This window comes from Podarcis tiliguerta, assembly GCF_965153285.1.
Source record: "Podarcis tiliguerta genome assembly, chromosome: 10".
NCBI classification, from domain to species: domain Eukaryota; kingdom Metazoa; phylum Chordata; class Lepidosauria; order Squamata; family Lacertidae; genus Podarcis; species Podarcis tiliguerta.
In genome coordinates this window covers 39,692,318-39,718,505 of record NC_139543.1, presented here as the reverse complement: position 1 = coordinate 39,718,505, position 26,188 = coordinate 39,692,318, and the positions used below count along the sequence as shown (strand labels likewise).

At 45.4% G+C, this 26,188-nt stretch overlaps 3 protein-coding genes across 5 annotated transcripts in view; 1 reads left to right on the top strand and 2 right to left on the bottom strand.

Moving 5' to 3' along the window:
- Nucleotides 1-3,500: 3,500 nt before the first annotated feature.
- Nucleotides 3,501-26,188, bottom strand: part of SNRPF (small nuclear ribonucleoprotein polypeptide F) — a 228,166-nt gene continuing 205,478 nt past the window's right edge. The window contains exon 5 of the mRNA XM_083401097.1: nucleotides 3,501-3,512. The gene's annotated coding sequence lies outside the window, so the exon portion shown is untranslated. The remainder of the gene's footprint in view (nucleotides 3,513-26,188) is intronic.
- LOC310658577 (uncharacterized protein) lies at nucleotides 7,161-11,099 on the bottom strand. Of its 2 annotated transcripts, none has more exons than XM_083400709.1 (2): nucleotides 10,020-11,099; nucleotides 7,161-7,252 (listed from the first exon to the last, which is right to left on the bottom strand). In XM_083400709.1, exons 1-2 carry the CDS (start codon nucleotides 10,887-10,889, stop codon nucleotides 7,196-7,198), a joined length of 927 nt encoding a protein of 308 aa, XP_083256835.1. In that variant the 5' UTR covers nucleotides 10,890-11,099; the 3' UTR covers nucleotides 7,161-7,195. The 2 variants fall into 2 exon arrangements, with proteins under 2 accessions (XP_083256835.1, XP_083256836.1); XM_083400710.1 differs by lacking the exon at nucleotides 7,161-7,252 and adding an exon at nucleotides 8,790-9,118 and having other exon boundaries at nucleotides 10,020-11,097.
- Nucleotides 12,426-26,188, top strand: part of CDK17 (cyclin dependent kinase 17) — a 70,980-nt gene continuing 57,217 nt past the window's right edge. Inside the window, exon 1 of one of the 2 annotated variants that reach the window (XM_083401067.1) lies at nucleotides 12,426-13,192. The gene's annotated coding sequence lies outside the window, so the exon portion shown is untranslated. Of the gene's footprint in view, nucleotides 13,193-13,512; nucleotides 13,810-26,188 lie in introns of those variants that run through there. The other variant, XM_083401069.1, reaches the window with a different exon arrangement.

The window sequence follows — 26,188 nt, the reverse complement described above, 5'->3', positions numbered from 1 at the left end:
ACTGCTCTGTGCCGCTACTCCTTCCCCTTGCTCCCACTGACTTTCCCCTTATATTCCTCATTTTTTCTGAGTTCACCTTTCTATTGCATTATCCAACAGTACAGTTACGCAACCAGAACTAGGGAAGAATGAAATGACTGCAAGACAGTAAAGATGCAATTCAGATCCAAATAATGCTGTCCCAAATTGTCATGAGATGATAATCCTTGTTGTTTACGTTAATTAAAAAAAAAAGTTGTTTTTGAAAGGATGATGGCCACAACAAAAGTCCATAATGAGTGTGTGGTTCTGCTTTTGGGCCAGATAATATTTGGTGGGTCCCCCCCCCCCACATTACATTGGTTTATGGTTTGCAAAATAATTAACGTCCATGAATATGCATGTGTAATAAATAATTTAATTGAGTTAAACCAAAATAGAGCTGGCACAATATTTTCAGACAAAGGCTCTGCATCTTTAACAGCTATGACAAGCACAAAATTCTACAGGTGTAGCTTTTCCAACTATATAGTGATAGGTAAATCTGCACCCACTGAATTATTCCGTATCATTATCAAAAAAACTATTAAAAGCAAAGAGCTTCCGTCAGACAAAGTACTACATTTTTGTTCTGAGCACAGAAGAAAAATAATAGACAAGTTTAAGTGGTTTTTGGTTATAATGTTTTATGCTGTACATCTAAATAAAAGTTGGTGTGAGTTGTCATTCTAAACAGTGAGAGCACCAGGTTGACAAAAGCTGCTAGGCCATATATATATAAGATACAATTGAAAGGAAGGAAGGATGCCTCTGACCATTTGCAGCCTCCGTTTATCAGTGGAAGCCACAACTAATATTTCATATCTCCTATTTAAACTTGGGTTTAAAATTATTGTATGTACTGATGCATTCCATCACACACCTCCTTCAATCTATTCTTGGCATGTTACTAAGATACAGCTGTTTCTATAGAGAATTTGCCTGCAACAGTAGCAGGCATATTGAACAACTACCATTTGAGGAAAGAACTAGCTGAAATGTAAATGAACGCCAAGACTGAAAAATATTCAAAATTCCTATGTGGTGGCATCACGTGTCAAGGATGCCTGATTTATTTATTCATTTATTTATTTGTCCTGAGACATAGGTTAATAAAGACTTTGAATTTTTTTTTGTTCCTGTCCATATTTATTACTTTTTTCCTTTAATTTCTCGAATCGGCATAATGCATTCAGTGTTTCCCATATATTGTTCCAAATTTTCTGTGTGTATAATACGGAAACTGAAAATTCTTCAAAAGTATATTAACAGAAAGTCATAATGAATTTTATTTATTAATTTTAAAACATTTATAAACCACCTAGCATAAATGGTTTATAACTGTACGCTTGTGGTTATGGGTGAGACAACAATGTAATTTTAAAAATGTTCTGAACCACAGGGAGTGAAGAGCAGAGATGCATGTTCAAAACCATAAATAAACATGGGACTGTAGGACCCTCAGGGATGGAGGCTACCTCTTCATCATAAATAAGCATGAAGAAGCAGCACAAGTAGGCTTCAGTGCTTTCTGGCAGTAAGTATTTGTTGCAAGGCTGCCACAGTAACTCCTGACAGTCTAGTGTCCTATATCAGGGGTCTGCAACCTTTAAGACAAAAAGAGCCACTTGGACCCGTTTCCGAAGAAGAAAAAAAACTGGGAGCCGCAAAACTCATCATTATAAAAATAACTTTTTTGTCACTTTTTTATTATTTCTTTGTTTGACCACTCAGAATTACTCCTCCTCATAGAAATAAACGTTAAATTAACAAGTTACCTTTTGTGTGTGTGTGTGTGTGTTCTTCACTCCCCTTCAAAACAGTGACCAGTGTACATGCCCCTTACAATGTAGCGGGCAGGCGGGAAGGTGACGTCAGGACGGTGTGTGACTAACGCACGCACCACCCCCATGCGACGTCACATCCAGTACAGCGCCCGCCACAGTGGGGAGTGTCGGGGCGCACAATGCGCCTCCTCCCCTCACTAGTATCCACCCCGGAGCCGCGGCAAAGGTGTAAAAGAGCCACATGCGGCTCCGGAGCCGCGGGTTGCAGACCCCTGTCCTATATCTTACTCTCTTTTTGCTGTTGCCTCCACTAGACCTCAGGGCTCCAACCGTGTCCTATTCCGGTCACTGCATATACGCCATATATTTAAAGAACATCCCCACCCCTGCACAAAGAATGGGCACTAAAGTTTACCCACCACAAAGCTAAAATTCCCATCACCAGTAACAAATTACTGTACAGTTTCCAGGATTCTTGGTGGTAGTGGTGGGTAACGTGCTTTAAAGGTATGGTGTGCGCACACACAGTCAAGCACCTCAGCTCCTTAGCCATTAGTCTCTGGGCTCCTTCTCTTCCCCATTCCACTTCCACCCCTTCCACCTCTCACCATTTATCTCTTCCTCCCTCTCTCCCCTTTCCTTCCTGCCCTCCCCCCTCCAGGATCACAACCACACTCACACAAGAGTATCCCTGCGTGGCTACAACCTGCCTCAACTTGTCACCTGACCCACTGTCATAGGGACCGTGTGGCAAGTCGGAACAGGATACAGCCACCCAGAGACAGACATAGGTTTTACACTCCCTGGGCAATCTCAGCTCTGCCAAGTCTCTCGTCGGCGGTGAATGCTCTGGCAGGTTTTGGCAGCCTGTTTCACAGCAACACGTAACATTGTTTACTTACCTTCTCATTACATTTTCATCCTGCACTTCCTCAAAGGATTTCAGTGTTCAGTGTATATATATATATATGGTCTCCTGTCAGGAGTGCGTGCAGGAACCAGGCCTTGTGACCAGTAGGGCTTCACAGGACTGGGGCCTTCCTAAGTTTGTTCTGGAGAGGCAAGGCGTGGCCGCACAGGTGAGGCCGCTTGGTAACTCACTGCACCTGGTGGCAAGAGACAGGAAGGGATATAAGGTCAGCATTTCCCTTTGGCTCTTTGCCACAGCAACTCGTTTCTTGCCTTGCTGCATTTGGCTTCTTGTTTCTCGAACCTCAGACCCTTGACTTCATGACTCCTTGCTTCTCGACCCTCGACTTTGTGACGCCTTGCTTCTCGACCCTCAGACCCTTGACTTCATGACTCCTTGCTTCTCGACCCTCGACTTTGTGACGCCTTGCTTCTCGACCCTCGGGCCTTTGACTTCGTGACTCCCTGCTTCCTGCTCCCACCCCACCATTTTGCCCCCAGTCCCAACATCCTCAGCCGGGACTTCAATCGCCCGTAGATCTCTCCACCACGACAATCAGGAGGGAGAATATGCTGAGATGGCTGATAGATTGCTTACCCAGAATTGGGGGTGGGCGACAATTGCGGCCTGGTGCAGAGGTCCCCTCCTCCTCGAAGATGTCTGTTGGTTTTGGCCTTGGTTAGAGCTGCCATACGTCAGGAATGTGGCAGACGAAAACAGTGTCAAGGCAGAAATCGCTGAAAATCTGGACATATGGCAACCTATGTTGGAAGTCTATATTTTGGCCCCCAAAATAAAAGCTAAACAACTTTTGTGTCCGAATTTTCCCTTTTTGAAATATGGCAACCCTAGCCAGCCAATATTTTATATTTGTGTTGGCCAATAGAGGCCATGGAGGGCATGGAGCTTTAGCGGCAGACCAGAGTAAGGAAGTCTTCACTCTGATGAACTGCTGGTATATTTAAGTGGGCTGCATTGTGCTGAATCCTTAGTCTAGTTTCTGAGGGTGGGGTGAATTGGTGTATCACCTCCACCCTTGAGCAGGTGCAATATCTCAGGATACCCCGGTAAAGGGTTCTGGGTGGAAGTTTCTGCCCTGGAAACTGGGGGGGGGGGGGGGGGAGCACAAGGTAACCATGGCATTTTCCTCCCAGCAGACAAGAGCATCAGTTGCGAACCAAAGGAAAATGGATGCCATTAATTTGGTATTGAACTCTATACAGTAACTACAGGAGAAAATAATTCAACACTGCAAATATGTAGAAGCAGTAGAAAGAAATGTACAAGACGATATTCAGGAAAGCACCCTAAATATGTTATAAAACAGTTTATTTTATTTTGCTAATGCATCTAATGGCTGTTTTCATGTAAGCAATGCATTTATGGGAATGCATTTAACATTTTTTGGTGAATGTTTTTAGCTAAGTTAAAGAAGAAATAAAATCACAAAGCTCTTGGGAAAGAGACGAGAAAGTGTCTAAATGTTATTGCCAACTCCAGACATTAACAAATGGTGTGAGTCTGACATATGGATATTACTAGTTTAATACTGTTAAGCAGAAAATGTAGATTTATTGGAATCCACCCACTTCCAAACTGACCTACAACAGAACATGAGCTTAGACTCTATGTAAGTCTAGCACCAATGAGACATACAAAACTGTTCCTCATCCTTTCCCTTAGAAGTCTGAGACACACTGCCTTGCAGGCATTTATTATCCCTTGTAAATGCTTCAGAATACATTCTAATGAAAGGCACTGTGTTAGGAGCACTGAACTTTAGCCAATAAAATAAAAGGAAAGAGCACACAAGCAACAAAAAACAATATTTGTCTTGCAGACAAGGCAGTGTTCCAAGTTCCCCATTCAGTTCAACTTGTGCCAATGACCGGGATGTAGGTATTTTAGGAATTGCATTTCGGATAGGAAGGATAATTTTATTTGGTTTGTATGTTAATGTGAACCTACTTAATCCATATTTGCTGAACAAAAATGCAGCTCTCCTTCAAAAGTAGCACTTCTATGAGCTTTGTGATGCCACACTCCAACCAAAAAATGTGTATATAACTGCCTATACGAAGGGAAAGGGCCTAACTTCAGCAGAAGAAGGTGGAAGCCCAAGTGTTTTGCTATTAAAAAGTTAATTTCTGTTTTGAAAATTACTGTAATAGATCTATGATTTTAGTAATGAACTATTTGTTTGAAGTACTGTTTGAAGCATTAAAATGTTTTAAAAGCATTATATTAGGAAAAAATGGCACACAAAAATGCATATCCTTGAAGAAATGCACGTGAAAATACATACACACTTTTGCGCAGACATTTTGTTAAAAAAAAAAAGTCAAGGCAAACTCATTGGAAAATTGGAAGAATAAGAAGCAGAGAAACTGAAACTGAAACTGGCAAATTAGAGACTTCCTAATTTCAGATGTTTATCTGAACTCCCTGACTTTACCATAGTGTTGCTGAGAATACAAAGTGAGGGTGGGGAAGTAGGTTTGTGAAATGGTAGTAAATAATGTGTTGAGAAGTTTGAGACTATGCTTCTCATTCAAACCTCCAAAATAAACACAGAGTAAGAGGTTAGATGACAGCACAAATATAAATGCTGCAGAAAGGCAGGTCAAAGTGCAAAGGGATACAAGTGCAGAATAGTCTCCCCCCACCCCCAATTATTTGATGTCCTAATCCTTCAAGATCTTGACAAACTCCTAGAGGTCAGAGAAATCCTGAATGAATTGCAGTTCCATCCAAATAAAATTGCTTCTGTGCAATTAGTTATGCTACTGGGACATTTTCAAAAAGGAATGTGTGTTCTTGCAGCTCCACAGGCAAGTGATCTTCTGTGGTTAGTCTTGCTACAGATGCTATGCTCCTATTTTTCTTCTGAATTGGCAACTGGATACAAATGGAATCCCTCTATGTGCCAATTTTATTCTAGTGCCTCATATCGCTGACCTGTTGTAAAAGCTGGAGAAATCCAATCTCTCAGGTAACCCCCCCCCCCACATTGTTTTGGGTCTTTAAAAAATGTGAAAATGCCACCAACATGCTGATAGTGCTCATTTCTGCTGCTTCTTGTCATCAAATACCAAGGAAGCAATCAGTACCATTGAATGCTGCTATGGGTGTAACCAGGGGGCCCGGCTGCCCCCTAGATCAAGTAAAACAGTAGTAATACTTAACTAACTGACCAATCCATCGGTTCTGCCCCCCCAACAAAAATCCTGCCCCCCCAACAAAAATCCTGGCTACGCCCATGAACACTGCCTTGGTTTGATAATGGGCTGGATTACAGTGATTAAATTTAAGACAGAGGTGCTGTTGGTAACCAGAAAATCAGATTCAGAGATTGAAATGCAACCTATTCTGGAAGAGACTGCACTATCACTTTAAGAGCAGGTTCATAGCTCATGTGTGCTGCTTGACCCTGAATTCTCAGCTGAGTGGTGGCAAGGAGTGCATTTGCACAATTATGTTCAGTGCACCAGCTGCTACTTTTCCTGAGTCAGTCTGATTTGGCAACAGGTATCCATGTCTTGGTCACTTTACATTTAGACTATTGTAACATGCTATAGTCTATGCGAAGTTACCCTTGAAGAACATCTGGAAACTTCAACTGGTGCCAGAAGCAACAACTAGGCACTGCCTAACTGGTGCCTGGTATTGGATCACAGTACTCTGTTATTTAAAGAAACTGTACTGGTTGCCAATTGTTTTCCAGGCTTAATTCAATGTATTGTTTATAACCTCTATAGCCCTGAAATATACTCAGAGTCGCAGAGTGATTTCATGCTCTTTATTCAGCTCATAGTGGTGAGGAGGAATGAATGCCCCCTCAAAGTATCTGCTTTATATACATTATTTACACAATAGGCTGCACATGATTGGCTAATTCTGGAATTCTACTGTAAGCCAATCAGGTTGTGGATTCACTTATATCTGGAGCATGATTGGTTGGTTCCTGCCAACCAATCATACTGCTGCATTGTCCTAGGACCAATCCGACTGCTGCATTCTGAATCCTATTGTTCTAGGACCAATCAGACTGCTGCAGTTTGGATCCTATTCAACTCAGTACATAACACCCCTCCCCTCTAAGTTCCAGTCCTGCCCGGGAGGTCGCATTCATAGTCCTCGAGGTACGCCGGCGGCCTACGTGTGCGTTGCGGCCTGTGGTGTTCCCTGGTCCGGGGTTCAGGTTCTGGCTCGTGTTCCAAGGATGCTGGCTGTGATGGGCCTGTTTGGTCTGGCGCAACCGGCTCGCTCAGTCGTGGTTCTGGTTCCGGTGTCCTTTCGGCCTCGCGGGTTCTCTCTGTATTTACTGATTCTGCCTCTCCTGCTGGCCCCTCCTGCTCTATGGGCCTCCCTGCCCCTCTGTTCCCTTGGGACTCCTCTGACCTTTCCTCCTCCTGGTTTTTTCCCGGGAATCGTCGGCGTATCTGGTCGCAGTGGCGGCGCCAGCATTGCCCCCCATCCGTTAGCACCTCGTATGACACGGGGCCAGTGACCCTGGTGACTGTGGCGGGAACCCATGCTGGGCCTGCCCCAAAATTCTTTGCGTACACTGGGTCGTGGGCCTTGAAGGTCCGGGGGTTCCTGCCTTCCCCCACCACTACCTCATCCTGAGCTCTATCGGGGTGAAGGCGGTCCAATCTGATTGCCAGGCGCCGACCCATTAGTAGTTCAGCGGGGCTCCGGCCAGTCGTTGAGCTGGGGGTGCTGTGCTGTGCTAGGAGGAATGTGGCAAGGCGGTACTCCCAGTCCCCTTGCGTCATGCGGCGAAGGGTGTCCTTGGTGGTCCGCACCATGCGTTCTGCTTGGCCATTGGTGGCAGGATGGAATGGCGCCGAACGGATGTGGCGGATGGCGTTCTGCGCTGTGAAGGTTTGGAATTCTTCTGACGTAAATGCAGTCCCGTTGTCTGAGACGAGAGTGTCAGGGAGCCCATGGGTTGCAAACAGCTTGCGTAGTACACGGATGGCTGCGGATGTAGAAGTGGACGGTACCAGTGCGACTTCCAGCCATTTGGTGTAGGAGTCCACCACTATGAAGAATGTTTTCCCCTGAAAGGGGCCGGCGAAGTCCACATGCAGGCGTGACCATGGTGCTCGGGCGGACTCCCAGGACTGTACTGGGGCCCTTGGGGGATCTGGGCGGGATTCTTGGCAGGCCTGGCAGTGTTTGACCCAGGCCTCTATCTCTCCGTCGATCCCCGGCCACCACACATAACTCCTGGCCAGGGCCTTCATTCTTACTACCCCTGGGTGTGTCTCGTGTAGGGCTGTGAGGACCCTTTTGCGGAGGGGCTGGGGAACCACGACCCTGCTTCCCCATAACAGGCACCCCTTGTGGGCCGACAGTTCATGTTTGCGGGTTGTGTAGCCAGCGAATTCTGGCCCAGGGCTGTTGCTGGGCCATCCCCTCCACACCCAGTCCAGGACCCGGGCGATGACCCTGTCTCTCTTGGAATGGTGTGCAACTTCTTGTGCCTGAATGGGGCGGTCGGGAAGCAGCTCCAGGCTCATAACCTCTTGTGCGGGTGCTGGGTCGGGGCCTGTTTCCGGTAGTGGTAGCCTGCTGAGGGCGTCTGCATGGCCCATTGCCTTCCCAGGTCGGTGAATCAGTGCATACTGGTAGCTGGCAAGGAAAATTGACCACCTGAGGACGCGAGGAGACAGCACTTGGGGGGTCTGCTTTTCGGGGGCGAACAAGCCAAGCAACGGTTTGTGGTCAGTCACCACGGTGAAGGGCCGCCCGTACAAGAAATCATGGAATTTTTTTACTCCCTTCACAATTGCCAGCCCCTCCTTGTCTATTTGTGAGTAGTTCCGCTCGGTTGCGTTGAGTGTCTGGGAAAAGTATGCTACCGGTACCTCTCTTCCATCCGGGAGTTGGTGTCCCAGGACAGCGCCAATGCCATAGGGTGAGGCGTCGCATGCTAGCACCACCGGCAGCCTCTCGTCGAAGTGTGCCAAGACTGAGTTTGAGACAAGCAAGTCCTTGACTGCCTGGAATGCAGCCTCCTGGCGCTGGCCCCACACCCAAGGGGCCCGCTTGTCCAAAAGTCTGTGTAGGGGCTCCGCTACCGCCGCCTTGTGGGGAAGGAAGGAATGGTAAAAGTTCAATAGTCCCAAGAAGGCCTGAAGTTCAGTCTTGCTCTTGGGCGCTGGGGCATCACAAATGGCCCGTACCTTGTCCCCAGTCGGGTGGACCCCTTCTGCGTCCACCATAAATCCCAGAAAGTCCACCTGAGGCACTCCTAGTAGGCATTTTTCCCGCTTCACCTTGAGACCCGCCGTCTGGAAACGGTGCAGAACGGTGCGGAGGCGGTCCTCAAACTCCTCTGGTGTGGGCCCGGCAATCAACACATCATCGAAGAAGGGGGTGACGCCAGGAATCCCTTTAAGGAGCGAGTCCATTAGATTCTGGAATATGCCTGGTGCCACACTGACACCGAATTGCAGCCGCTTTACCCTGAAGGCTCCTCTGTGCGTCACAATCGTCTGTGCCTCTGCTGTGGCCTCATCTACTGGCAGCTGTTGATATGCTTGGGCTAAGTCCAGCTTGCCAAAAATTTTCGACCCAGCCAGGGTGGCAAGGACATGGCTGACCACTGGCACTGGGTATGCATGGGCCGTGAGGGCCTTGTTTATGGTACATTTGTAGTCTGCGCAGATGCGGACCGAACCATTGGGCTTGACGGGTGTGACGATTGGGGTTTCCCAGGGGGCATTGGGCACCGGCTCCAGCACTCCTTGCTCCACGAGCCGGTCCAATTCCTCATCTATACGGGGTTTCAGGGCGAACGGGACCCGGCGGGCCTTGAGCCTGACCGGTCGTACAGCGGGGTCAAGCTGTAGCGCAATGGGGGGGCCCGTATACTGTCCCAATTTCCCATCAAAAACTCCTGGAAATTCCTTGCATATGGCATCCACGTCCACTTGTAAGGTAGTGTGGTTCACCCCGGTGATGGCTAACCCCAGTGGTCCAAACCATGCCAATCCCAGTAAGCTAATGTAGGGGCCCTTGACCACAAGCAAGTCCAGTTGCCGCGTCCGCCCTCGGTATTGCACCCTGAAGGTCCCCACCCCCATTGTGGGGACCTTACGTTTCTGGAAGTCCCGGAGGGTGAATGGGGCCGGCCTGAGTTTGGGACCCCCAGTAGGACACAGTTTCCTTAAGGTCTTTGCCGAGATTATGGATAGAGTTGAACCCGTGTCAAGCTCCATGCGGCATGGGGCGCCCTCTATCTGTACCTCTACATAAATTTTCTCTACGTTGGGGTGGGGCAACTGGTATACCTGGAAGTCCGTGAGCTCCGTCGAGTTGCCTTGGTGCGTTGGGCCCCAGGACCTGGGGCTCTTGGATTGGTCATCTGATGCCTGGCGTCGGGTGGACCGAGCTCGACACACCCGGGCGATGTGTCCCAATTTTCTGCACTGCCTGCACTCTGCGTTGCGGAAACGGCAGGTCCTCCTCTCGTGACTTTCCCCGCAGCTTGCGCCATTCCCTCCTTCTCGTCGAGGCAGCTGTGGTATGTGGGCTGCTTGAGTGCGCTGCTGTACTCGGTGCACCTCCTCCCTGTCAGATCCTGAGTCGTCGGTGAGGTCTTCGTGGTGGACCCTCGGTTGGGGTGGCAGTCTCGGCCGTGCCTCTTGCGTCGACCTCTTGGCAGCTTCCGTTGCCAGGGCCTCCTCCAGAGCGACCTGGAACGTTAGGTCCTTCTTAGCGTAGAGGCGTCGTTGCAGCTTCTCATCCTCCAGGCCACCGACGAGGCGGTCCCGAAGCATGTTCTCCAGCTCTGAGAAGTTGCAGAACCGGGCGGCTTGGCGGAGAGAGGTCACAAACCCAGTTATGGTTTCCCCGGGGGCTTGCCGCTTTGCGTAGAAGGCATTTCGACGAGCCACCACTGAGGGCTGTGGCGAAAAGTGCCCCTTCAGCTGTTCCATTATTGTTTTGTATGGAACTGTAGCGACGTCTTCAGGCGCAAGGAGAGCCCGGGCGATTTCAAACGTCTCCTCTCCGCAGACGCTGAAGAATATCGCCCTCTTCTTGGCGTCTTCTTCATCGGTGACCCCTTTGGCTTCTAGGAGGAAGGTGAAACGGGAGGCGTACGCTTCCCAGTCTCCAGATGCTGGGTTGAACGGCGAGAAGCTGCTGTCGGTTGCCATTCTGAGTTCCTTGTGTCCCGGAGCTGAAGCCTGGATACACGGTGCGAGGCAGCGGTGCGGCAGGTGGCGGTGCTGCGGTGCTGTGTGTGGCAGTCAGCTCAGCGGGATCCCACCTTCGTCACCAGTGAAATATACTCAGAGTCGCAGAGTGATTTCATGCTCTTTATTCAGCTCATAGTGGTGAGGAGGAATGAATGCCCCCTCAAAGTATCTGCTTTATATACATTATTTACACAATAGGCTGCACATGATTGGCTAATTCTGGAATTCTACTGTAAGCCAATCAGGTTGTGGATTCACTTATATCTGGAGCATGATTGGTTGGTTCCTGCCAACCAATCATACTGCTGCATTGTCCTAGGACCAATCCGACTGCTGCATTCTGAATCCTATTGTTCTAGGACCAATCAGACTGCTGCAATTTGGATCCTATTGTTCTAGGACCAATCAGACTGCTGCAGTTTGGATCCTATTCAACTCAGTACATAACAAGCCCTAAACAGATTAGGACCTGGTTATCTAAGGGGTGGCCTATCCATTATTTTCCTATCCAGTTATTAAGATCTGCAGGAGGTCCTTTTGAGGATACCCACCCACACAGAGAAGCATAGGTGTGCATGAGTGGTCTTCCTCCCATGTTGCTCTCAAATTGTGGAGTATGCTTCCTCCGGAGCTACAGTTGGTCTCCACACTTTTTGCTTTTGGAAAAGGTGTCAAGACACAGCCTTTTAAATTTGACATTTTAAAGATCTTGTTTGTTATGTTTTTGCATGGTGTTTTTAAAAATATTTTTACTGTTTTTAATCTATTGTACACTGCCATGGTGTTTCACAGAAAAGCAGTAGAAAAGTATTTGAAATAAGTAAAATCTGAGTAGAGTTCTAATAGTTTTTGTAGCGTTGTGGTGGTGGTGGAGCTACCTTGCTCCATTTTCACACTGTGGCAACACCACAGTGTGATGCAGCTGTTGTTGGTCCTCTCATGGCATGGTTTGGAGGAACTTCCTGTAGAAATCACGAGAATCAGTGATGAGATATGCTTCTGATCCATGTTTCTGCCCCACCATGACCACCCAGCGACTTGATTTTCATGGCGTACTCCATGAAGGATGTGAATGACAGCGCATTTGAGTGCCTTTACGTAAAAACAGTGCCTAGTTATGCCTTGGATCCCTGTGTTTGTGCAATGATGACGCCTCAAAGCCCAGGATCTTTGACAGTGATCCTACATTGCGGAAAACCCCAGAGCCTTGGATCTATGTTCTTCTGCCAAGGCTGTGTTGCTACAAAATCCAGTGCAGGAATGTGAGCTAAGACATTTTGGATTTGTGTGTATTAAAAACATACCCATTTCTACCGCATCCTGAACTAGAAAACCAATACAGAAAAACATTTGTGTCAGGGCGGTGGGCACTTAATATGCATAATGCAAAAATAAAAATTTAGAACAAGCCCCCAGATTATTCTCAGCAACAAAATACGAAAGAAGGAAGAAAAGAAGGAAGGAAGGAGCAGCTATTTCCCGCCCCCCTCCCGGGACAGGTAAGAAGCCTGATGGTAAATAGGCACCGTTGGCACATAAGGTTTAAGAATAAATAAAACACGGCAGCAGGAGAGCAACCTGAATGCCTCAGCCCTAGCAACGGAGAGGGGAGGGCAGCGAGGAAGCGCCTTCCCTCCGCGTTCGCGTTCACAGTCCCGAGGAGAGAGGCGAGCGGAGAGCGCCGCACCCTCGCCGCTCCTCCCGCCGCTGCTCCACGCGCGCCTTGGAGTCGGGCAGGCTTGGCGACGCGGAGCACTGAGGGAGGCCGCGCCTGCAGCTCCCTCGCCGGCCGCTAGCTGTCGCGCTGGCTCCGGTCTGCGCGGCTGCTCGCGCTCGGCAGAGCTCTCTCCTGCTGTTGCCTCCGTCGCGCTCGCTCCCCATTTGGCGAGCGGAGTCGGCCCAGCAGCATCCGGAGTCGCACAGCGGCGCAGCAAAGGAAGTAGCGCGGCGGCGGCGGCGGTGGTGGTGAGGAGCGAACCCCCGGGGAGCAGCCATGTTGGCTGGCGGGATGCCGTGACTCTCCTGCGCCGGGAAGGGAAGGCGCCCGTGGAGGCCCTCCCGCGGCACCAGGCAGCGCAGCGAACAGGAAGCGACTCCTGGGCGGCGGCGGCGGCGGCGTTGGCACTGGTGGGCGGGGGGCTCGGCTACCGAGAAGGAGGCGGCGGCTGCAGCGTGCCCAGAAGGAGGGAGCCGAGGGCAGGGCGAGAGCCGCCCCCAAGTCCCGGAGCGGCAGAGACCCGCTGCTGCTGCTGCTGCTTCTGGTGAGTTGGGGGCGCTCCTCATTGTCTCCGGTGCGCGCGGGTCAAGGGCCTGGCGGGGAGATCAGCGGGGTGGGGAGTTGCCGCGGAGGTGTGGGGCGATGGGGTGAGCAGATCTCGGTCGGGGGAGGGGGAGGGAAGCCCGCCGGGTGGGGAAGAGCAAGCCCGTTTCCCCCCCAGATCCCTCGACTGTCTCTCATCAGATCCAAAACACCTACGTCTAGATGCGGAAGGGGGACTTGGGACCTGTGACTTTCTGCCTCTTTCCCTCCACCCCCTCCAGGATGGACAGGGAGAGAGGGATAAAGTCCGGACTGCGACTGCGTGGGAGGGATGGGACGCGGTGGCGATGTTTTGGGGTCGCCTCCCGTGCGCTCGGATCTCCCCAGGAGGGATTTCTGGGTTCGGATTCTCCCACTCTCTCCCACCCACCCGATCCCGGGTTCTCCTGCATTTCCGGGCTGCGCATCTTATCTGTCAAGAACTCCCCCAGAGGGGGCTTGGTGGCTTTTGCTGGCGCACGGCTTTTCTGGTGTCGGTGTCAGCTGTGAAAAGCTGTGCAGATAAAGGCAAGAGGGGGTTATCACGACACGGAAGGATTAAGCATTGCTCTCTTCTTTGTGAGTGTTGCGGGGGGGCGGGGCGGCGGGGAGGCCGCTGGAAAAGGAGGAGGGAAAAGGTCTGGGGGTTGTTGTTTTTTAATAGTCTGCCCCCTTAGCTTAGGCCCCGTGAACAAAATGGGATGGATGCCCTGATATTGTGCATTTCCTGAGATCCAACTCTCAGGATGGTCGCGGTGTTTGTTTCCTGATAATTGCTCTATATACGTATGATCTCCTGCAGCAGTGGCACATTCTGTCATTCTCTTAACATTCCTCGGGTTCCTCGCCCTTTCCCCCCTTTCTCTCTGTCTCCTCCCACTTCTGTCCTGGAGCGCTTTTTAAATGACAGGATATACGAAACACTTACTGACCCTGAACCTCGGTGACCTCACTCTAGCCAGCAATCCCCCCTTCCTCTCCAGGATCTGTAATGTCACATATTCAGTGCGAGTAAAATAGCCTGTTCTGCAAGAACAGTGGAGCCTACTTGGTATGAATCACCATTTGAGATTATGTAGAAAACATCGCACTGTAGGGTTTTTAGAAACGGATTAGCTTCTTTCTGCTCTTTGGCTGGCCTTGAGCGCCTGCTTATTCTTTTTATTGTAACAGTTTGGGCAGCAGCAGAGAATGTTCAAGTTCTTTAAAACTCAGTTGGCGTCTTGTTTATATCAGCTGTATGCCAGCGTTCTAAAGACCTTAAGGATAAAGTAAGGGAGAAACTAGAGCCAGATATTTCTATTCAGAATTATGTCTCCTTATTTGTGTAGTGCACTCAAACTAAAATGAAAGTGTGAGTATGTGTATGCGAATGTGAACATATGCTTGTGCATATTTGAATGCGTATATCTGGAATTATGCATAGATTGCATTCCACTGTTGTAATGAATGTATAATGGATTGATCTGCTGTTTCTTAAAATGGAAAGTTAAGTGCTTTTTAAATGGGTTGTAATCCTTAGCTTTGAGTTGATTTTGTTCCTTGGTATGTTTGCCGTCTTAAAAGGGGCAGTTCTAAATTTAATTTCTGTTGCACTGGTGATATTATGATAAAATGGGAATTTCCTTCCTATTTTATTAAGGCAACAGATACTACCCAGTGATATGGATAAAAATAAACTTGTTCACAGCAGATTTTTTTTTAGGGGTATACCTAAAAAAGTGTGGTAAGTATAACATAAGGGTTTGCTAATTAGGAAGCTACGATTGGCTGGCCAGCTGCAACACCCCATTGAGTATACACCCCTATAGGCAACCCCAAGTTCACTTAAATAATAAAATTACTTGAGCTTAGTACCTGAACTTCTTGGCTGAACAGAAACCTGAACTTGCCTTCTGCGTGTCAAAGCTGCACCTTCTATTCACTGCAGCATGCTGGCCCCCTGCCATACTGTATTTCAGTTTAGCTGCAGTATGAAACTTGCAAAAGATTTTGGGCTAGATGACTGAAGAACCTCTCTCTCCTTCTGCAAAAGCAGATTAATGATTAAGAAAGACTGAAGATTCCAAGCTGTCTAGCAAGGCAAGCACAGTGCTTAACCCCAAATGTGAAAACTGAATAACTGTCACAACTCTACTACTACTAGTTCAAGTCCTGCACTTGTTTAGGGTAAAAATAAGTAAAAAGGTGGAATGAGGGTGTGGATTGTTCACTGATCTTCCAGCACAACCCAAAGCATGTTTATTCAGTGAGGCCTACTTCCTAGTAATTCATTTGGATTGCTATCTTTGTCTGTTCTCTTGAAATGAGAAAAAGGTTATGATGTATGAGGGGTGCTATGGAGAATATCACTTTTATTGAAATTGATGGCAAAGATCCAGACAACAGAGGATCAGGGACTTAATATGTCTCTTCTAGAAGCAAGCAGATTAGAATCTTTGGAGTATCTGATATCGCTTTCAATATGATGGCTAAAGTTAATGGCTTCAGTTGAATTGCTTTCTTGCTTGTTTTCACAAATATTTCCATTGATTTCTGAGTGTGCTAGTACTGGATTTCTGACTTCATGGCAGTTATTGCATGATAATCTTCTGCACGATCATTTCTTTGGTGTTACATGTCTGTTTTTCCATGCCTGTAACTGAAATACAGTATGAAGCATCTGTGAAAAACAGCAAGCAGTGCTCATGCCTGAGCATTTCATATTTAAAATTCCTCAGGGGGTAAAATAAAAGAACCATTGAGAACCAGAAGAAATATTTGCTGTGTTATTTTTAGAAAATAGTTTGCCTATTTTTCCTTCATTCAAAATATGGTAGCCTTGAATATTAACAGAGTTTGCGGATTCACTGAGCAGATACCTCAACTTCTAAAATTATGCAGTGAATTGTATTTTTGGTCATTATTTCACAGTGCAACACTATATATGTTGACTTAGAAGTAGGCCAGGTAAACATCGCTAAATAGAATGAAAAGTACATGTGAGCATACTTTATATTTAACAGATGCTGCTTCATTTTATAGAATATCTGGGTCTGCTTTTGATTTTGACTGATCTGTGCCATGTGCTGATAGATATAGCATTAGCAGCCCTTCCAGTTTCCAAAACCTGCCTGCCTTCTCCAGAACTTTCATATAATTGATCCCTGTTTCCTCTGCTTCCCCTACCTAGTGCTCTCTGTTGGTGTGAACTTCTGTCTTCTACTTTCCTTTGGCCTCCTAAAGGATTCTTGTGTACTGTACATTTGTCACCTTCGCTTGCAGATATGTTATGTGCCTCGATAAATCCAGTATAGCATACATCTTGCTAGGAGGTGGGATGACCAATGTCTAGATAATGAAAATATTGTAGCTTTATTCTTCTGTCTACATGGAGATGCTAGGGATTGACTCTGGGACTCTGTGCATGTAAAGCACATGCTCTATAGCCTGTCCTCAAAGAAGAAAACTTAGATTTTAAATATTTTGAGAACCTTGTTTTAGTTTTATATTTAGAAAAATATTTATAAAATGCTATTTTGTAAAAAAAAGAGAGAGAAAAGAATCAAAGCAGTTTACAACAAAAACACATAGAAAAGGTCCCAGCAGGCATATAAAAGTTAAAGCAGAAAAAAACTTAACATGTTTAAAATACAGTATTAAGAAGAGTGTCCAGTAGCCGAGTACTGTAATACACTGTTTTATAGTGTTTATTAGAAAGATTAGATAATATGGAATTATTTCTTCAGTATGATCCATTTATACTTTATATTGTAGTGTTTGTGCTTCTTTAGTGAGCCAGTGTGGTATGGTGGTTAGAGTGTCTGACTAAGAGCTGAGAGACCAGGGTTCGAATCGCCACTTTGCCATGAAGCACACTGGGCTAGTTACGGCCTCTCAGCCTAACCTATCTCACAGGTTTATTGTGGGAATTATATGAGGAGGGCCAGGAGGTGATAATCAAGCAAAGCAAGAAAGCAAGCAATAAATGAATGAATGAATGAATGAATGAATGACAAACTTTCAAGCATTGTGCAGTTTGCCCGAGTATATTATTCATTTGCAATGGAGTATTTGTGCTGTAATTGCTTTTCATTGCCCAACAACAACACAAATATGAGAGTAAAAATGATAGTACCCATTTAGAACCTGATAAGGGAAAAGAAAAACTATGTTGTTATTTCTAACTTGGGAGACCAATATGGCTCTGCTGTGTAGTTCCTATAGCGCATAAAAAGGAATCAAAGCAGCGCAACCATAAGAAGAATATACATGTGGAATTATGGTAGCTATACTTAATTGGGCCTAAAATCCATGCAATTACTATTTTATTGGAGGATTAAAAAAACATGGTTTTTAAATTGTTTCTGAACCTTTAACGAGATGGCGGATTAATGATTGGGGTTCGTTCTAGACCAGCACATGTTTGCGTTGCCCTTAAGATTGCTAATTTGTAGGAATTACATAATTTTGCTTTTCCGCTTCTCATTTAAATTAACTGAAATATATAACTCTGCTTCTTAATATACAGTGGTACCTCGGTTTAAGAACAGTCCTGTTTATGAACAATTCGGTTTATGATCTCTGCAAACCAGAAGTAGTGTCCTGGTTTGCTAACGGAATCCAAACGGTGGAAGGGCACTGCCGGCAGGAGGCCTCATTAAGGAAAGCATGCCTTGGTTTAAGAACGGTTTTGGTTTAAGAATGGACTTCGTTAACGGATTAAGTTTGTAAACCGAGGTACCACTGTATATTGCTGCTGAATATGTTTTATGATTAGTTATGATTACATACTTGTAGTTGTTTATAAAGCAGAAGAACTGTTTCTAGGTAGAGGAGTTGATGATGCTTATATGTTTCAATTTTGTCAGTGAAAGATTTTGAGGTGATTCTTGTATTTGTTTTGTCCAGCCCAGATTTTTAGTCACCAAATTACAGAGCTTCCGTCATTTCCTTTAAATTTTTGTTTACTGGCAGCACAGGTTTTCTTAATCTAGACACACCCTGAATTTCCTTTATGAATGAATCCACTTTTCAAACATTTTTTTCTGTATATGTTTCCCCCACAAATTTATTTTTCCAGTACAATATGTTCTGCTTTGCGCTTAGAACCTATGTAATGCTCTTTGTTTGGATATAACTCACACAACGCTCTCATATAATAAGTATTATGAGATAAAATGGTGAATCAAGCCCATTGTAACATAATAATAGCTAGCTTAACACTTTAGAAAGCACTGAGTTTTGCTGCAAATTATTTCCTATGGTATGTATGTTTGTTGCTCTGTAATGGATTTTCCAAATTGGAAGCCACCTCATTTCTTAGCAACAGGCTTCTAGTCTTGCTAAGCTTGTTATTATTATTATTTTGTTGTTGTTGTTAAAATATCTACACCTCCCTATACCAATAGATCTCAGGGTGGTTCACAGCATAAGATTACAATATTAAAAAAACACAAACTACATAATAAAAATAAGAACAAAGACAACCCAATAATCTCCCCTTTCACAATACATTTAAAAGGGCATTGGATGTCCATCAGCCAAAGGCCTGGTTAAGGAGGAACGTTTTCGCCTGGCACCTAAAGGTGTCTAATGAAGGCACCAGCCAAACCTCCTTGGGGAGAGCGTTCCACAAATGGGGAGCCACTGCAGAAAAGGCCCATTCTCATGTCGCCACCCTCAGGACCTCTTGCAGAGGACGTACCCAAATAAGGGTCTCAGATGGTGATCTCAGGGTCTGGGTAATCTGCCTAGGCTAGGCTAGGCTTCCCCAACCTGGTGTCCGCAACATGGTTTGGACTACAGCTTGTTCCTGTTCATTGTCTATACTGGCTGGGGCCAAAAGAAGTTGTAGTGCAGGCTGGTGTAGGGTTTTGCAGTTTTATTCAATGAGTACAGGAGCCCTGGAGGTAACTTAACAAAAAGTCCTTCCAAACCATGGTTGGCAATCTGGGAGCCAGCTTTGGGAATCCGCACACCCTTCCCACTCTGGCACAAATTGCTCCTGTCCTTCTCTTGCCAGTCTTAGTAGCAGTTTGTTCCTTTGTTGCTGAAGTGAGCACATTTATTACATTTATATGCTGCCTTTCCTTCAAGGAGATCAGCGCTACTACACCTGCACTGGTGCTAGCCATGCCAGTGGACTGTAGGGAGACTTCCAACACCTTTGCCTCCCCTAATGCCTCCTGCATCTGCCACCAAAGCCAGAAGCTGTGAGTAAGGTCAGCAGCAGTCTATGGAGGAAGCCCTAATATGCAAGGACTTAACATCTGGCTTCTTTGAAGGCTATTTCCAAGCTAGGAAATTCAACTACAGAGTGATAGATTAGATGATAGATAGATAGATAGATAGATGATAGATAGATGATAGATAGAGATATAAATATACAGCTTTGCCCTTGCCAGCATTTCTTTGTCTTTTTTATTGTATTTTAAATATAAACATGTTCTGATAACTTTAGCATGTATGCAGAGTATTTATTTACTTATTTTATTAAATTTGTATACCATCCGTCATCCGAAGATCTCAAGGCAGTTCACAGCACAAAAATACAAAAAAAATTACATAATAAGAACAAGAACAAAAAAACCCCCATAACTCCCACATTCCATAATTATGAATACTCCAAATAAATATACAAATAACCAAGGGTTGGTGTAATTTTCTAACCTTTTATTAAGATGGAATCTGGTGTTTGTTTGTTTTTATTTATAACATATACACCACCCACTTTTATATTTTTTATGTTTTATAAACATAAAAAATATATACTATGGATCTGTACAATATAATTATTAAAACATCATAAAATATAGAAAATTCATTCATTAAGTGAACAACACCCTGTTCAATTAAAGTGTTGGACATGAGTAGAATGTGTGCTTTTATTTAAAATGCATCTGGGTTATTTGTGGGGCATAGGAATTTGTTCATTCCCCCCCCCCCCAAAAAAAAATAGTCTGGCCCCCCACAAGGCATGAGGGACAGTGGACCGGTCCCCTGCCGAAAAAGTCTGCTGACCCCTAGTATAGCCTATTGAATTCAATGATGCTGACTTCCAGGTTAGCTTACAGCAGCCTCAGGCTGTATTCAGACGTGGAGATTATTCTGTTAGTTTTCCTGGTTATGCTAGCACTGCTGTCTTAATTTCTAATGTTCTTTTTACACCACAGCCCTTGTTGTGTTAATGGATCTGTGCCTTTTAAAAATCTATATACCACTAAAATTTAAGCAGCCGGAAAGAACTGTATGCTGGAACACCGACCCAAATTTTGCCACATGAAATTACAGTGCAAAACTCCCATTAGGAAATAACAGGATTTCAAATGGATTTTTTTACCTGGAAGAAGTTAACATGAAAGTTGGTGCTAGACTTTTGTTAGATTCCACTGGACTTCCAGAAGTGGTTTTTTTGTCACGTGAAAGAACACAGAAAATGTGGAAATTAACAAGCAAAACAGGGTTGGGAAAATGGAATAAAGCGCTGCCTGAATGCAGCCGTAGTCTTGATTTTAGGTGTCCCTGGTCTAACACTTCCAGGAGATACCAAATTGTCTGCCTTTTCTAAATGACAAAATTTTTGGAGTTCCTTTTTACACTCATCTATAGTTAACATTACAGTACTGCTTATTCATTGTGTGACATTGATTGGCTATTCTCACAATTAAGTTCTAAGTCTAATCCATGCAAACTGTGCAGTCACTCCTTTCTATCTATCTTTACTGTGTGTTTGTGTGTGTGTTTGTAAAGTTAATGAGAGTCACCTCCTGCTGTGAGTCAGCAGGAATGTGGAATTTATTCCAGAGTTCAACAGGGATCAAGATGTGAATCCTGATGCTCTGTTACAGTGCTAGTTTCCTAGTCTTCCACATAAATACCAAAGATGAGAATTATGCTCATCTTGGCACTCGTCAGCATCTCCCACTCTAATACATAATTTTAACGTACCTTCTGTCTCTATTCTGCTCCTGTTCATGGTCACGTAAGGGTGTTGTATCTTAGTCTAAGCACAAGTATCCCATTTGCGTTGATGTGAAAACTTGCTTTAGTCTTTCTTTGAAAAAGCTTTCCCCTACATCCTGTTGGCATCAACCTCTGTTCCCTTTCCTAAGGAAGTTAGGAAAATGAATATCTATTTGAGTTTTCAATTAAACGAAGGGTGAACCCTTTAAAAACAACAGGTCAACACCATTAAGACTATGCAACATGATTAAATAAGCTACCATTAAATAGGAAATTGGAGGTTTGTGTTTGCTGACGGGCCTCAAGCCATTTTCCTGGCATCATCAGCAATGGGAGGTTTTTTTAAGGTGAGGGTGTAGACTAAATTTCAGCCCCAAAGGGCCAGGGGCATACAAAGGGGTGTGTGGGGTGTGTGGGCCTCCCCAGGTGCCACCCTGATGGGGGGTGGTGACAAAATGGTGGGCGGCACTCATCTCTGGGGGGGGCTGCAGCACGCACGAGCCACACGTCTCAGCGCCTGCAGGCTCCATGCTGCCCTCCCACTGCCTCCCCCCCCGCTGTCCCCCCGTGCCGCACACCCCGTCCCTATGGGCGCCATGCACCCCATCCCTATGGGTGCCACGGCCACGTCTTGTTCCTATGGGCGCCACATCTCGTCTCTGTAGGGACGGGGTGTGCCGCAACGCCCATAGGGATGTAATGGGATGCCAAACGCCCTGTTCCATCCCTATGGGCAGTTCACCCTGCCCCTGGGCACTCCGCCCCAGGTGCCCAAGAGACTTCCTCCGCCACTGCAAAGGGCCAGTGGGGGAATGGGACCTTTTTCGGCCTGAATGCTACTTTTCCTTCTAGGCAAACTTCTGGGGGTCATATGCACATGCCTCCGTATGGTAGACTTGTCTCTACACACATCCCTCTCTGCCCTCCATCCAGCCAAGCCAGAAGCGTCCTCAGAATTCCAGGACACATTCTAACCAAGAAGAACAGCCAAGGAGGACTGGCGAGGGCAGTGGCTGGAAAGTGAGTGTGGCTGGGGGAGAGTCCCGAGGGCCACATAGAGGCCTAGGGGGCTACATTTGGCTCCCAGACATGATGTTCCCCATCAGCATTGCCAGTTGCTTTCTCAGGAACACCCCTTTGTGACCAAGTTGAGATCTCCTCTCACTGGGTGGGAGAACCAAGGGTAGCTCCATCTGTGACTAAAGCTTTCCCCTTCAGGAAGTCTTTTGATGTGCTGAGAGTCGGAGGGAACCTTTCCATTGTTCTACGATTTGCATACGCAAGCAAGCAGAAGAAGCTATTTCACACAGTTAGGTGAATGGATTGCTTCTCTCCTGCTGGTGGGGAATCAGAAAGGGAGAGCTGGCTGATTTTCACCCCTCTTCTTAAAGCTCAAACTTTGCAGGTAGAAACACATGTTTCCTCAGTGAGAGCCAGTGTAGTGTAGTGTAGTGTAGTGGCTAGAGGCCTGAAGCGAGATGAGTGCCACACCTCATATTCACTTTTGACTGGACTTTTACCTTACCTTTACCTAGTACTAGGACTTGGGAGACCAGGGTTCAAATCTCTACTCAGCCATGAAGTTCAGTAGGTGTTACTGTCCTATACATGCTTAAATTTAAGTCTCACTGTGCTCTCTGTATCACCTGTTTTGCTATGGCTGGTTGCATCCCTCCCAATACCACAAATTGCAATTGTATGGTTTTATTGCTGTAAATCAGTTTGATTTTTTAAAAAAATGATAGAGCAGTATACAAATATTTATAAATAAATTAGCAAACCTTGTATAGCTGTTTTAGGAAGGTTTAGCCTATAGAATTTATTTTACATAATTTTGGCCCTGAGGGACTCCTAAGCCAGCTTTGAAATAAATACAAGAAGAAATGCAGAATCATAGAATCATAGAGTTGGAAGAGACCACAAGGGTCATCGAGTCCAACCCCCTGCCAAGCAGGAAACACCATCAGAGCACTCCTGACATATGGTTGTCAAGCCTCTGCTTAAAGACCTCCAAAGAAGGAGACTCCACCACACTCCTTGGCAGCAAATTCCACTGTCGAACAGCACCATGATCATATGAAAACAGTATAGCATCAGCAGTACCCAAAAACATTTTAAAGAGTGAGGTTGTAAATACTTACTGAAAGGCTGTGACCAAACTAGGGAGGCCTGCCTCGGGCAAGAATTCCATAATTGCTGTGCTACACTGAAAAACCGTAGTGTGTTGTGTATTCCTGACTCATTTTAAAGGCAGGTAACATGGAGAAAGGCCTTCAGATGTTGACCAGACTGCAGGTAGAGGCAAACATGAGATCAACTGGTGCTTCAGATATTTTTACCCAAACCCATTTAGGTCTTTGGTTGGTCGCCAGTGGAGTTGATATAATGTAGAAGTTACATGCTCTGTGCAGCAAATTCCTCTTGGAAGTTTGGCTACTGTATTTTGGACCAGTTGTTGTTTCCAAACACTTTTCAAGGGTAGTCCTACAAGGACTTCATTACTGCAGCCTAACCATAGTGTTTTCACAGTAGGGATAAGTGTAATCATTCTTGTAGCAGAGCTGGTGTTGAACAGAGGTGGGAAACCTATGTATGCATTGCAATTCCCATTGTTCTTGACCATTGGCCATGCTGGGTTGGGCTGATGGGAGTTTTGGTCCAACAAAATTTGGGGGCTACGCGTTCCCCACCCCTGGTAACTACCAAGACCTCTATTCACTCGTCACCAGTGAATGGACATTTTATAGAAAATTTTGATCAATTACCCTGTTATAATAACCCTGTTAAGTTCCCTTGGAAATCTTTGGTACAACGCTTCTATACAGTACAGTGGTACCTCGGGTTACATACGCTTCAGATTACATACGCTTCAGGTTACAGACTCTGCTAACCCAGAAATAGTGTTTCAGGTTAAGAACTTTGCTTCAGGAACAGAAATCGTGCTCTGGCGGCGCGGCAGCAGCAGGAGGCCCCATTAGCTAAAGTGGTGCTTCAGGTTAAGAACAGTTTCAGGTTAAGTACGGACCTCCGGAACGAATGAAGTACTTAACCCAAGTTACCACTGTAGTTTGTTTATTAAATTTCTATACTGGCCTTCATTCGAGGATCACAGGACAGTTTACAGAATAAAAACACAAAAATACATAACATGGTAACAAACAAAATCTAAACCCTTCAAAGTTTAAAAGGCCATAGATTGTTTAATAAGCCAAAGGCTAATTAAGCCTGAAGTTCTTGCCCTACGCTTGACTGCAGGCATAAGCCATTCTTTCAGCAGGCAACTTTGGGGAAAGGGGACACAGGAACCGAAATAAGCAAGGCAATTCACCCAACGAAGAATCTCTTTTCCTCAGAGAATCTCTGAAGAACCTGAAGGAAGTTGAGTGCTGTTCCCCCCCCCCAAGTTATTCTTTATTTTATTTTTATAATTTTTTCCCTATATTTTTAAAGAAAGGGCTCCTGTCATTTGAATCCCAGCCCTTCAGTGGCATGAGAGCATTTGTGCACTTCATGTCCTCAGAAGCAAGACCAGGGTCATAAGTTTCTTAGGAGCTTTGTTCTTTGTAGAACTGATTAGGTGTTTAAGAATGTAGTTCTTAAATCGTTGGATTTAAAATTTCAAAGTCCACATTATGAAACATTTAACGAAGCAGGCTGCAACATTATTGAGCAAATTGCCGCGATTGACTATCACTCCTCATTAATGGTATTACTGTTGCTAGCAAAGACAAGCATGGGGGGGGGGAGCAAAGAACTGGACAGAGTGGGTTAAATTTCTTGTTTGTTTAGTGTAGATGTCATTTACTTCCACTAGATTTTTGGGAGATAACAGTCATTATTAAGTTGCATAAATGTAGGGCCTTCAATATGAGTTAACTAGGGTTTTTTTTGTATTTTTATTAAAGATTTTCTTGATTTACAGAAGTATGTGCAATGTCTCTCTCTTGTATTTTTTCCATGTAACATTTTTACAAATCAGTTTCATTTGTTGAGACATTAGGAAGAAAAGGGGGAGAGGGGGGAAGATGGGTGAGGGTGGGTGGTGATGTTTCTGTTTTGCTTAATATATGTAGGGTTTGGTATCAGCGTTGCTTGTGCAGGTTTTCTGCTGTTCACTTGTGTTCCTTTGGTGGTGAGAGAGGTTGGGGTTGGCCTAGGGTGTGGTTGTTTGTTTGTGATTGGCTGTGGTGATCTTTGTTTTCATGAGTGAGTGGGGTGTGTGTGTGTGTGTGTGTGTGTGTGTGTTTTGGATCAGGTTAGCCATATTGATTTGTATGCTGTTGGTGGATTTTTGTCATTGTCTTGTTGGGCTGTGTATGTGATAAAGGGGAGCTCTACCGGGAAAGGCGTCTTCTTCTGTTTGTCCCCCTGCCAGTTTCAGTTTATTGGTTAATTTTTCTAGTAAGGCTGTTTCCCATACTATTTGGTACCATTGGTCCATGCTTACTCCTGACAGGTCTCTCCAGTGTCTGGTTATGGTGTTTCTGGCTGCTGAAAGTAGGTGGGTTATGAGTTCTTTGTGGTGTAAATGGGCATTGTTGTCTTGGAAGATGTTTAGTAGAGCCAATTCTGGGATGATTTCTAATACTTGCTTAGTTATTTTTCATATTTCTCGTATGGCTGTAATATGAGTTAACTAGTTAATTGGTGCATTGACTTCCTTTGCTAAGCACATAGTTCTGACAGTTGTCTTGAAGATCTGTTTGTTTTTGTTTGTTTTATTTGGGGAGGGGAGGCAGAAAACACTATACAAATTTTACTAAGCTTTTTGGACTCTCTAACCAGTTGCAAAGAATGAAAAGATTAAACAGCTTCACCCAAAAGATGTCTTGTGGAAATCATTATTTTGGTAGAATTACAATAGAAGACAATTACAGTTTGGATTATATGACTGACTGAAAATAGTGCATCACAAAGAAGTGTAACTTTCCTTCACATATGCTGCAGCACATGCAAGAAGTAAAACGATTTCCATGGCACGCTTCCCATGCTCACTTAATGCACACTGGGCTTG

What these genes read in the sequence shown, in the direction of transcription:
- LOC310658577 (XM_083400709.1), bottom strand. Translation starts at nt 10,889, where the DNA reads ATGGCAACCGACAGCAGCTTCTCGCCGTTCAACCCAGCATCTGGAGAC. An exon ending in CGGAGCTCACGGACTTCCAG is followed by an intron (nt 7,253 to 10,019) that starts GTATACCAGTTG and finishes GGGCAGGCCCAG; the next exon opens with CATGGGTTCCCGCCACAGTC.